General features: G+C 37.4%; 1 protein-coding gene across 17 annotated transcripts in view; it reads right to left on the bottom strand.

The window, feature by feature from the left end:
• Positions 1-12786, bottom strand: part of auts2a (activator of transcription and developmental regulator AUTS2 a) — a 336296-nt gene that overhangs the window by 270820 nt on the left and 52690 nt on the right. For 16 of the 17 annotated variants that reach the window (XM_044141275.1, XM_044141274.1, XM_044141280.1 and 13 more), the window contains exon 3: positions 4147-4359. In XM_044141275.1, the coding sequence (XP_043997210.1) occupies positions 4147-4359 (213 nt within the window). Of the gene's footprint in view, positions 1-2237; positions 2282-4146; positions 4360-12786 lie in introns of those variants that run through there. The other variant, XM_044141282.1, reaches the window with a different exon arrangement.

Genomic DNA, 12786 nt, shown 5'->3' with positions numbered 1-12786 from the left:
TCTTCTTGTTTTTGTAAGGACAGACATGTCATAAGTCACCCCAAAATCAACACAATATAACTGTAGAGCTTGTCTAAAAAGTTGAGCAAAGTTAATTTAATGCAACACTCGTTGACTTTTCAGGCATCTCAAGAAAACCAATCTGTAACTTCATATGACACTGGAGACAAGAAACTAATGAAATGACATCAATAGCAGAGAGAGACTGGGGATGCTTTTGATTTATTTGTTATCACTATCCACCTTATGTATATTCAGGTTTAACCCCTACATGGGCTAAATTTTCAGAGTTGGCTGTAAACTCAGAGGGGAGGCAACATTTGCAGCTTACAACATCCCATAGATCAGCACACTGGGTCAATGTCAAAGAGAAAAATCAAACGAAAAAGAAAACGGAAATATCTGAGCTATGCTGGGAGAGGAATAAAAATGAGGGAAATATAATTCTTCCTTTATTCAACAGGAAATGTTCTTTTTTTCCTTTTTTGTTCTGTCATTGTGCTTCAGAGCTGGTGACAATGCTGATAACAGCCACTGTGCCTTCCGACTGTAGGCTTTCCAAAAATGGAGAATTAAACCTTGATAGAGACTTCTGATATTTATAATGTAACCTTGAATTAGGACAATAGTTTAAGATTTATTTTCAGCAGAGCCAATGAGGAGATTATAGCTCTGCTGGCTAGCTCCGAGAACAAAAAAGGAGGTGGCAGGAGGCAAAGACGATGAGCTTTTCAATTATGCAAATGTCATTAAGTGTGACAGAGAAATTCTGCAGTGCGCATGAAGGTTCGAGGATCAATCTGCATGTTGAAAGGAACAAAAAACATTGTTCTAACAGTCTGAGTACTTGCAGCAGCAGTGCGCCTCATTAGGTCATCAAAACCATATTTGATACAAGCGGAAGAAACACAAAAGGAATTTTTAAATGTACGTTTTTATTTGAAGACTTCTTCATCTGTGATGGCCACTAAGAGTTTAAAAGAACAAAGTTCCATCTGTCAAAAATCTGAACTTAGAAAATACTTGTTGAGTCCTCATACTCTCTGACCAGAGTATGAGGTCCATCCTACTGTACCATCCTACTGTACCATCCAACAAAATGGCCTCTTGCTTCGGTTAGGCTAGTGCTTAAAAGCTTTCCTTACTCCTCCCTACAAAATCCCTAAAGCGACACAATCATAACTCTATTATAGACTATAGGAATCTACAAAACAAACATGGACTGGATAAGCAAAGGCTTTCTCCCTTTCACTTGGATTTTGCCCAGTAGATTTTCTACCGGGTCGATCAGCGAACAAATTAGGGTTAATTTTATGAAACATTAAGTCTTTAAGTATTTATGCTTCCTTTGATGCATAAATTTTGTATATTGCACATATATTGTCATTCATATGGTAGTTTTTCTGGTCTTGTTTTAGGTTTTAATAATCATAGCACCTGTAGACTGTTCTATATGTGTCTATTAGTCCTGCAAGAGATCACACAAGCCCAAATAGGCAAAATGTAGGTCAGGCTGCCTTCAGTTGGAGCCACTTCAATCTTTCAGCATACCCAAGGAAGAGACTCTTACTGTACAGTCCAGCATGAAATACAGTCATGTTGTTATCCGGTCTTTGCTCTAAAATTTGAGTAGCACATGTGTGTAGGTGACTGTTCCTGTTCTCTCTGCTGGAACTCAGGCAGCTCTTGTATTCACAGCTGAAATAGAGTGACCCTCGTCCAGGGAGATAACAGAGCTTAACCTCAGAGGCTCTCTCTGTGCATGTGGGACTGTGTGCACTTACTGTATGGAAGCATAGGAAGGTCTGTAAAAGTCGTTGCTGGCAGAAATTTACCGCTGCGTCAGGCTAACATAAATATTCATTTGTGACCTTGCTACTTTGATGCTCATAAAAAATCTGCTTCAACAGACTCGTTTGTATACTCTCATCACCAAGAAGGTATATTTCACATGGAGATCGCTTTGTCTATGTTGATTTAACTGGTGCTTTCTACTTTAATAAGGTATGATAGGTTCATGTTATGGCAGTGTTTGGGAAATAAAGGAATGCAAGACAAAGTGATGACAGAAATAATTCATTGTATTATTTTTGCCACTTGAAGTGACTGAATAGGATATTATGTTGTTTCTATTGCTACGCAGGACTACAGTGGTTCAGACACATTGCTGTTAGCACCACAAGCATGGAAAGTTAATCCTTACAGAGGCATCAACTTTGCATGGTTTCTGTACTCACCATAGCGCTGAGACTCATCAAAGTGTTCAATGACATCCACTTGAATACAGACTGCGGAAAAACCACAAGTTCTGGTTCTGCTGGACCTCAGAGCAGCTTTTTACACTGCTGACCATGATACATCATTGAAACCACTGGAGAATTGGGCAGGACTCTCCGGCCCAGTACGCAGTTGGTTTGAATCTTACGTAAAGAACAGGAATTTCTTTGTTTTAATTGGTAACTTCTCATGGAAGTGGACGGAAGTGACATGTGGGGTACCCCAAGGCTCAATCTTAGGACCCCTCTTATTTAATATGGTGCTTTTTTTATGACTTCTTGTTGTATTTTTAAGATGTAAAACACTTTGAACTGCCTTGTTGCTGAATTGTGCTAAACGAATAAACCTGACTGATTGATTGCTTGATTAACTGTGTTATCATACACCAACACAAAGTGGATCATTATTGTAAATTGTAAGGAAAGTGATTCATGATTGTCCTTTTTTAGCAGTAAAAATCCCCAAGCAACCAAAAACAATCAATAAATCTGAAATAAAAGCCACACACAACTGAAACCATAAATAAAATGGAATAAAATGTCTCTGTAAACAAAAATGCTTTTTGAAAAAAAATCACTACAATGATTATCTGATGTTATCGGTTGATCTATCACATAACACCCAAATGAAACATTTATTTGTGGTTATGATGTGACAAAAAAAGTGAAAAAGAGGTGCCAATACTTTACACATTAATGAAATTTGAGTTTTTATTTATTTTTTTGCTGTATATGTGAAGAAAAACTGTTCGCTGTCAGCACACAAAATGCTCCTGAGGGTGAAATAACCTAAAGTGTATGTGCAACATGGCTTCAGTGCAATCAACACAGCAGGTTCTTAAAACAGCTTATGATTATGGAGTCAAAACAGCAACCATCGCCTCTGCTGAAGAAATACTCCCCTCTCCCCCTCTCCCCGATATCTGAAGAGCTTTTATGAATAAATCACAAGATTTTGTCTGAAAAATAGCAACGCATGACATAAGTAGAGACGCAATGTCAGCAATGTGGCTGTAAAAAAATAAATAAATAAGAGTAAGGTTATATATGTCAGCTCCCGGCTGCAACAGGAATATTAATATTGTCGTATCCATATGGAAGACTGTTGAAATATCAGCAGTGCTGTCAACTGATTAAAATATTTAATCACATTAATAACACACTGGCAATGTGATAAATCCCTATGCCCAACTTTATAAGCCTGAAATATAAATATGCACGTCCCTCTTTCTGTCTCCCTCCAACCAATTAAAATGCAAAATGAGCGACCGTCGAAATTTATGCACGTAAAATTTCAAGATAATGTGTTGCGACAACACAAGAAAGTTGCAAAATGTCCAACTTTTGTTGCCGTCTGCCGTCACGAACAGCATTCACCTTTCACCTTTCACTGTCGTTTGTCGCTCCCTGTGTGTCGAGTCCATAACGTGCATCTTTTAGGTCAAAATAGGCAGTTCAAATAATCTGCATTATGTAACATTAAGGCTTTGAAATGTTCAGATTAATCACTGGCTTTACCTCGTCATTAACTACATTCACTGCCAACACGTTTGAATGCTAACAGCCCTGATTATGAGCCAAAACTGCTCACTGTTACTTAGGAAACACCAGGTCAAATAAAGTGACGTGAAACATGCAACTTAAACTTGTAGTTGTGGAACAGATGATGCCGAAAAGAAAGTTCTGCCAGAACACGAGCCAACTTGTGAAAAGTTCTTCTGAAACTCAACCGCTAATCTGACTTTACACATTGCCTGACAAGGTGAGTCGTCCTCTTATTTATAGCTACCCATAAAAGTAATTGACGGCTCTCATTTCTAGACTATAATCCACATGGAAATATGTTTACGCATCAATGCACTTAGCTCACCGTCGTGCGCTTCTTCTTCAGGCGTTTCTTCTTCCTCTTCCCCTGTGTGTGTGCCAGGCGGGGATTGTTCTCCTGGTCTGACGACTGGTGCTGGTGGTGGTTGTTCCTGCATGACTCCAGGCTTAAGCCGTTGGGCAGTTTGGGAGGTTTCTTCTTCTGTAGGGGACCGGCTTGACTGTTTCTGCTCTCCTGGGGCACCAATGTCATGTTCTTCTATAAAGAAAAACAAGAGCAGGGAGCTAAGTTAAAAAGAAGAAAAAGAAAGACATTTTATTCTCCACAAAAACAATGCGTGTGACAGCATGAATCAGTCATAACGGTGGCCTTAAAAGACTCTGCAGTAATTGGTGATTTGTTTCTCTATATCAGAGAAACCTGTTGGCAGACAGAGGAAAACTCGTAAAAATCAATTTTGACAATAAATCCAATGTCTCCAATGAGCGTCATAAAATTTGTTCTAAAATATATTTATGGTGCAGAAAAGATTTAGATCCAGAGTGGAGGACATTCTCCTGCAGAGAATGGGAGCAACAAAAATGTCCTTCATCAATTTTCCCTCAGTTTTTCTTTGGTTGTACAAAGAAAGAGAGGAAAAAGAGACTCCAGCTGCATTTAAACCAGAGCGACTGAGCATAAAATCTGATTCTAACGATACACAAGGGATTCCTGAGCTTGTTTAGCTGCAGTGGAAATCACTTCCTGTCCACAACTGTCCATGCAGACAAAACTGACATTGGATGCTGACCAGAATTGGCCAGGATTCAGCTCGACTGGCGCTCAAAAATCCAAAATGATGAATGCCTTATACCTACGTACCATGTTATGCTAACTCAGTATATCTCGAATAGTGGAACTTAGGAGTCAGTGGAATTATTTATTAATTTTGTTTGTATTTGTAGCAGTCGTTTTTAGTGGTTGAACTTTAAGCAGGCCTCAGGTCACTAGGTGGCAGCAGTGCTCACACTAATCAACAGTATTTAGCCCAGTAGAAGAAGTAACCTATGATGCCAGGCACACCACAGCTGACGGAGGAGGAGACATGAAAAAATTTGTGAAATGAAAAACGGCGGAGGTGACTGAGGAGGGTTCACTGTGAATGTAAAACGTTATTCACTTTTTGTCTAGTCTGATGAGCTAAAGATAAGCTAAAACATAAGTAATATTGTTGCATATTTTACACAAAATTGTTAAGCAGTTATTTACCTTTTTGAAGAGGAATAAGTGAATAAGGACAGCAAACAATGTTTACAGTCAAGGGAAGTTTTAAATATTACTGTGTTTAATTGCAAAATGCATATTCCGGTGAATCATTTGTACTTTTTCTCCTTTGAGAATCACACAGACTGAGCAGTCTTGATTAAATGTTATAAATCAAAAATAATAAGCTGAATTTCAGAATTGTTTTAAGACTTTAAAACAATTAAATGAGGGGCAGTACCTTCATTTCTACGTTATTGCAGCTCATTTTATTGCTCTGTTTGTATCCAGAATGCTGGTGCCAGAAATGTATACAAAGGTTTGTACAGATAAATAATTAAATATTATCAGCTTCTCAATGATATTCAAAATGTATGTTCTCTAAGGGGGCATTACAGAAAATAATTGAGAACCACTGTGTTGTAAAAACAACACAAAAGACGAAGTTCGCAATATTAAACATCTGAAAGTTGTCCCGTCAGACCCGTCAGTTTCCAAAACACGTGCGCAAAACAAGCGCACGCAGGGTCAGTGCCGTACCGCCAGAAAACACAAAGTAAAACATTTGTATGATCTAAATGACTTTTAGCCCTGCAGCGTCTCTTAAAAGCTGCGGGAGGGTTAAAAGGAAGCTGTATTTCTGACTTTATAGCCAACTGTAGCGAAGGCTGGATGCATTATAGGAAAGATGTTCTATTTTATTCTTTTGAATGTTTGACCTCTATAATGGAACGTGTTGAAATTGAAATGCAGGCAGCTTCGTGGAAACCTCCGAGTTGAGGTAAAGGTCAGAGCTCAGCAACCTTTAGAATCTAAAGAACCATTTTAGCCATTGTTCCTACTAAACAAGGCTTGTTTACAATCACAAAGTCCACTCGACTTACATGAGAAAAAGAAACATATAATGCATAGTATATAGAATACATGGATTAATGTTTTTTATTTATTGAAAATGAGAAAAATGAACAGATATAAAGCACACAGTTTTCAGCCAAATGACACAATCCATAAAAGAAAAGAAAACAGAGAACTTAGCCTTTCTGATTGCCTTTACATGTGAAACCTTTGCACATTTTCAGCCACATCTAAGGAACAGATCACCCTCATTATTCTAATTCTCAAAAAAAGATGCTAAATACAATTTCAAATGTGCACTGTAGTAATTTTGTTTTAATATATCACTATAATTCTGTTTTACTGTGAATGCTTTCCAACGTTCACTGTGACTCTATCTCCAAAAAGTAATTTATGAGCACTCATGGCAGAAAATGTAGAAAAAAATCAATTTTAACACCAATAATTAAAGAAAAATCAGCCATAAATTGTACATGTTTAGTTTCATAAATCACATTTTATTGCACAAACTTTCCTGAAAGGAGTGCAGATGATAATCCCTGCTGGGAGATTTTTTTATTACCTCAGATGATCTGGGTATTAGTTTTGTAGGGTTGAAATTCACTTTCTGGAGTGAAATCTGGTAAACTTTTGTCAGACATACCAGTATAACAAAAAGGAAGCACAAAAGAAGCTTTTGTTTTAAGGTAATTTCACAACAGACATCAGATTTTGTTGTCAAAGTAGTTCATCAGGAGTACTTGTCGAGTTTTCTTCACTTGAGTAACATGTACAATAGTAGTCGGTGGTCTAAACCAGCAGATGATGCCAACATCTTAAGTCGATGGCTGACAGGCATCACAGTGGTGAGCCAACATCAAGCCCTGACAGCAGGCACACTTAGCCACTTCCACACCATTTTTAATTAGCACAGATGGCCAGGCAACTCTGTAAGAAATACAGCTTTATTGCCTTTGAGCTGCTAGCAAACGAATAAAAATCAGTGATCTGTAGACGCTGAAGTTATTTAAGGTCTAAAACCTGTATGAACAGGCTCATAACACTGACTACAGAGTAAAGGACTAGCCGTTTTACTATAGCCACCGACACGGGAGTCAGTGATAAGATAGCTTTGAGCTGAAATTCATTTAAAGGGTATGAACGTACAACTGCAGTAAAAAGAATATCAGTGGAAAAATATTCTTAAAATCAGTATGAGAGGAGGAGAGTTGGACCAATCAGAACTGAGAATGATAAGAAGGTACAATAACAGCATTGAAAGGATTCCAGACCCTCCCTCCATGAGAAGTCATTATCTATATTAGAAGCAGAGGCGACATCATGCCACTCTGATATAAAGAAGTCATCATGCAGTAGAGTTGTGATGATATGTTACCGCCAGCTTTAAAGATTGACAGAGTTTATATTTTAACCCATCTGTGGCAACTGACGTTAGCAATTATTGCAACAATCTTTTGTGTGTATTCTCTAAATAGTGTAGATTTCACTTAAACAGATTTTAAAAATGTCAACCTTTTTGAAATATAAATAAAACGGCACAGCTGTTGAGCCTAGTGACAGCACCCAGACCTTAGCTGGCATAGCTTGTAACTTAGTCACCTTTATGCAAAAACTACCGCAGATGAACGCATGAACAAAAGAGCAAAGAGAGCAACTACTTCTCTATTTTAGAAAAGAATAGTAGAAGTAGTTGCAAACTAAGGATTTTGTCCCCCTGTGTTTTGGCACATTTAATTTCATGAATAGTTGTGGTCTGACAATTTTGTTTAATTGTTCTATTTTTCTAAACTAATGAACTAAACTTAGATGTGGGAAATAAATGCTACATTTTAGTGCCACCTTCCTTTGTCTCATAGGAAATCAAAGACAAATGGATCTGAATTTGGGGGGGGGGAATGAGATCACAGAATGCCTGTGAATGTAGAAACTGCCACGTTTACATTCTGTCACTCAAAGCCCCTTTTATCCAGCAGTAGATGAAACGGTTTTGATAAACACATTTGTACAGTGCAGGTTTGATGGACTGTCAGAAGACCAGGAACCGACTTGTGGAAGCAGCAATGTTACTGAGTGGAGCACTGTGCTAGAGAAGAAGCACAAAGCAATCTGACTTAATTTAGACGACTGCATTCAGACCTCAGTCACAGCATGACTTGAATCTGATTCAGGGAGCCGGTGGCGGCAAGAAAATATCAATAACCTGATCAAACACGACACAGAATGTTATTATTTTGCACCTTCCTAAACCTATGATCCCGTAACAAACTCAATTTATTTCAAGTTACTCCCAAAAATTATTTCATCTTATTCTACATTATGCAGAGTCACTCGCCTCAGCATGTCAAATGTGTGGAGTGGCTCCAACTGAGAACCACATAATTCTGTTCACATCTATTTAACAACTTCATGCATTTAGAGTGAAGTGGTTAAATAAACATAAATATGATACTACACAATAGTAAGTGACGCAAATACTCTATAGAGCTAATATTTTTAAAAACATATTTCTTCATGTTTTAATCAACTTTTAACATATTTTTAGATGCAATCTTCTCATACAATCTATACTTCTATCTTGGATTAACAATGATTCCATAGCAAGTTTAATGACAATTGACTTTGACCACCTCTTTTTAACATCATATGGAAAGATTTAACATGATAATTAGAGCATTGCAATACTACTACTAATGGTTTTTAGTTTTGGTTTTTATGCTTTGATTTCAATACTCAGTTATTTCTTAAAATATTTCTAAAACTTGACTTTTTGCAAGGGAGTTTTGTTTCCGTTTTACACCTCAATACCATTCCTTACACAGATTCTCTTTGTGTTTATTGGACAAGCAAAAAAAAAAAGGAAAAACACAAAGATGAGCCAGAGTCCCATCAAATCCTACCTTTAGCCAGCAATTATACCACATAGCCCAAAGTGAACTTCAGAGTTGGCAGACGGTACATATAAGGAATGAAATCACAGCCAACTTTCCATTATACACAGCTAAGAATAAATCCTCCACTACTCTAAAACAAGCAGTTGCTCACTGACAGACCACCCTGAAGTATGCTTTGTGTCTCTGCAGAGCATTATTTCACCAGCATTACTGTTGTCAAGAAAGAAAAAAAGAAAACATGGAACAGAAGCGAGTTTGAAAGGCGTGCTACAAACACTGACTCATGAAATCATTTCTGAAAGCCTCAATTCACTGATAGAAAAACAAGTGCATGCATCAACTAATCTCGTTTGCCTTTCCGCCCACTCTCATCCGAGGCAAATAATGCAACATGACATCCATTGTCGGAACAGAAAATAAGAGAAAACTTATGATGGGACTAAGAAAGAATGACTCAGTACCAACACTGGCTGCAGAAGCCATGCACAAAGACTATATTTGGAGGCATTTAGTCTGAATGTTTACCTACTGGTAACTTCAACAATTTACAAAGCCAGAACAGATGGATTTTTAATTATCTTTTCTATGAAGCTAAATTAAGATAAATGTAATTACATTTAAGGTCAGCAGACATGCCCACGGCGACTGTGTGTCCAGGTGTCGAGTGAATTATTGCCTCTCAGGAAAAAACCCCCAACAAAAAACAAAAAAACACCCAGCATGTCTATAATTGAAAACATTGAAAGTACAAATGAAAAGGAAAATAAGAACAAAAATAAAGCACTCTGTGTTGAGTCTGTGTTATACGTTAGAATCTGATACAATAAGAAACATGTTGAAGACACTAAAATCTCAAACACACACATAGGTGATTGGTTACCAGATTTTTTTGCATTATATCTTCATCGTGTATTGGTATTAGTCTGTCATCGATCACAAGGCTTCCATGCAGTTTTGTTTCGGAGGCTCAAAGATCCCCAGGTCAGATCTCGCTGCGCACTTTGAATTCAATCAATGCCACCATGATTAACTGCTTTTAAATGGAGTCACTCTTTTTTTGTTTTGTTTTTTTCATAATCCACTATAGCTGGAAGCGTAGCATGTCTAGCTTCTGGCATTTCCACTTTGCGTGTTTAGAGAATCAGATGATGTAGAGTTGGTTGGGAGCAAAGTGAATAAGACGTGTGATGTAAACTGATAGGATATAAAAAATTATTTTAAATTTACATCTGGAAGGAACTGTCATCATTAACATTCAACATTTTATAGAGATGGTCAGAAACGCTTGCGCTTGGTATTGCAATCCTACAATTTAAAACGACACGTAATAGCGCCTCTGTAATGTATGCTAGCTTGTGAATCTAAATTTTAACACCAAACCAATATGTTATTGGCCTAAGGACATTGCCTGATGAAGCTACAGAAGGAGATACAAAGCTAACCATTTTGAGGTATTCTTATTGTGGTTGAACTAAAACAAAAAAACCCACATGCGCTTGTCTAATCAAAGATAAATACACTGATAAAGGTGGATAAATGTGGCAGACCCTAGTGGAGAGCGGAGTATGTTAACTTCGACCATCTTGTTGAGCAGTGAATTGTCTCTAATGCCTCAGAGTCCCTGCCTGATTATCACATTTCCAGCCCGTGGTTAAGAGCATTAAGCCCACTCTAAGTGGTGAGTCAAACACATTATCAGAAAATTCACCAGAATTGTTTCCCATGATGCAATTAGTTAGAAGTTCGGTTTGGGGTGCTGAACTACTGCATCTGTATGTGTAAGGGTTCACACCTCACTGAGCAGGAAACACAGACTCCGTCTCTTGTAGCCCCTTAAACCCAAGTCTTGATTGCACGTGTGTAGGATTGACTTTTAGCTACCAATATAGAGGATGAAAATCTTTTTATTTTTACAATTTTGTGTGGTTGACAGATTAAAGGTTTAGAAAACATAATAAAGTCAGTGGGTAGAAAAAGGGCTTAGAACAGTATAAACGTCAAGATTCTTTAAGCTCAACAGGATCAGTGACTACAACTTACTCCAACCAACCATATGGGTGGTCCTGCCTCTAATTTGAACTCAAATTAGACTCAGTTAGTCAATGTTTTCACCCTTTAAAAAAAAAAAAAAAAAAAATCCCATTATGTTAAAGGAGGTTTCATGTTAAAACTAGTGATGAACTGTGTAAGTAGAAACTGTGTATTTAACGTAACAGGCAGAGTCAGGACTGGTGAGTTCATACTGACTTTATGGGTCCAATTTCCCCTCCACTGCACACACAGATTCTCAGAATCTGATACAATGAAGAATACTACTATTACTACTACAAGAATACTACTACTACTGTCATAGTATTTTGTCAATTTTGCAACTGCTTCCATTAAATAAGAAACCCAATTACTTATTCGCGTGAATAAGTAAAAAGTCATTAAAAAACTTGATCCTCCAACCACTTCCTGTTGTCGTCTTCTTCATGATTTGCGCCAGTGGCAACATCCAGTTGTTGATCACGTGACTCGATTGATGCAAAATAGTGTTTCGACTGCAGTTTTGCAAAATAAACCAATTTCAACATGACCAAAAAAATAATAATTTACCTCATTTTAGCACCAAAACCTTTTGTTGAAAAACTTTTTTATATATAAACGGGTGTGTTTCCATTAGGTAGCGCAGCTACAGTTATATGTCCATGTGTAGCTTTATTTTGCTCTTCCTTTTTATTAAAGTACATTGGAGACATGTACCGGTATGTCTGGATGCCACAAGGTTGGTCGTTTCAATGGAAAATGAACACCTCACTGAGCAGGGAAACACAGACTCCGTCTCTTGTAGCCCCTTAAACCCAAGTCTTGATTGCAGGTGTGTAGGATTGACTTTTAGCTACCAATATAGAGGATGAAAATCTTTTTATTTTTACAATTTTGTGTGGTTGACAGATTAAAGGTTTAGAAAACATAATAAAGTCAGTGGGTAGAAAAAGGGCTTAGAACAGTATAAACGTCAAGATTCTTTAAGCTCAACAGGATTAGTGACTCCACCTTACTCCAACCAACCATATTGGTGGTCCTGCCTCTAATTTGAACTCAAATTAGACTCAGTTAGTCAATGTTTTCACCCTTTTTAAAAAAAAAAAAAAAAGATCCCATTATGTTAAAGGATGTTTCATGTTAAAACTAGTGATGAACTGTGTAAGTAGAAACTGTGTATTTAACGTAACAGGCAGAGTCAGGACTGGTGAGTTCATACTGACTTTATGGGTCCAATTTCCCCTCCACTGCACACACAGATTTTCAGAATCTGATACAATGAAGAATACTACTATTACTACTACAAGAATACTACTACTACTACTGTCATAGTATTTTGTCAATTTTGCAACTTTCCAACTGCAATTTTCCAACTTTGCAATTTTCCATTAAATAAGAAACCCAATTACTTATTCGCGTGAATAAGTATGTTCATGCGAAAAGTCATTAAAAAACTTGATCCTCCACCCACTTCCTGTTGTCGTCTTCTTCATGATTTGTGCCAGTGGCAACATCCAGTTGTTGATCAGGTGACTCGATTGATGCAAAATAGTGTTACAACTGCAGTTTTGCAAAATAAACCAATTTCAACATGACCAAAAAAAAAATAATTACCTCCTTTTAGCGCCAAAACATTTTATTGAAAAACTTTTTTATATATAAACGGGTG

The sequence above is a fragment of the Gambusia affinis genome, linkage group LG15 (assembly GCF_019740435.1).
Source record: "Gambusia affinis linkage group LG15, SWU_Gaff_1.0, whole genome shotgun sequence".
NCBI classification, from domain to species: Eukaryota; Metazoa; Chordata; class Actinopteri; order Cyprinodontiformes; family Poeciliidae; genus Gambusia; species Gambusia affinis.
The sequence above is the reverse complement of the archived record's forward strand: the minus strand, read 5'-3'. Positions and strand labels throughout refer to the sequence as shown.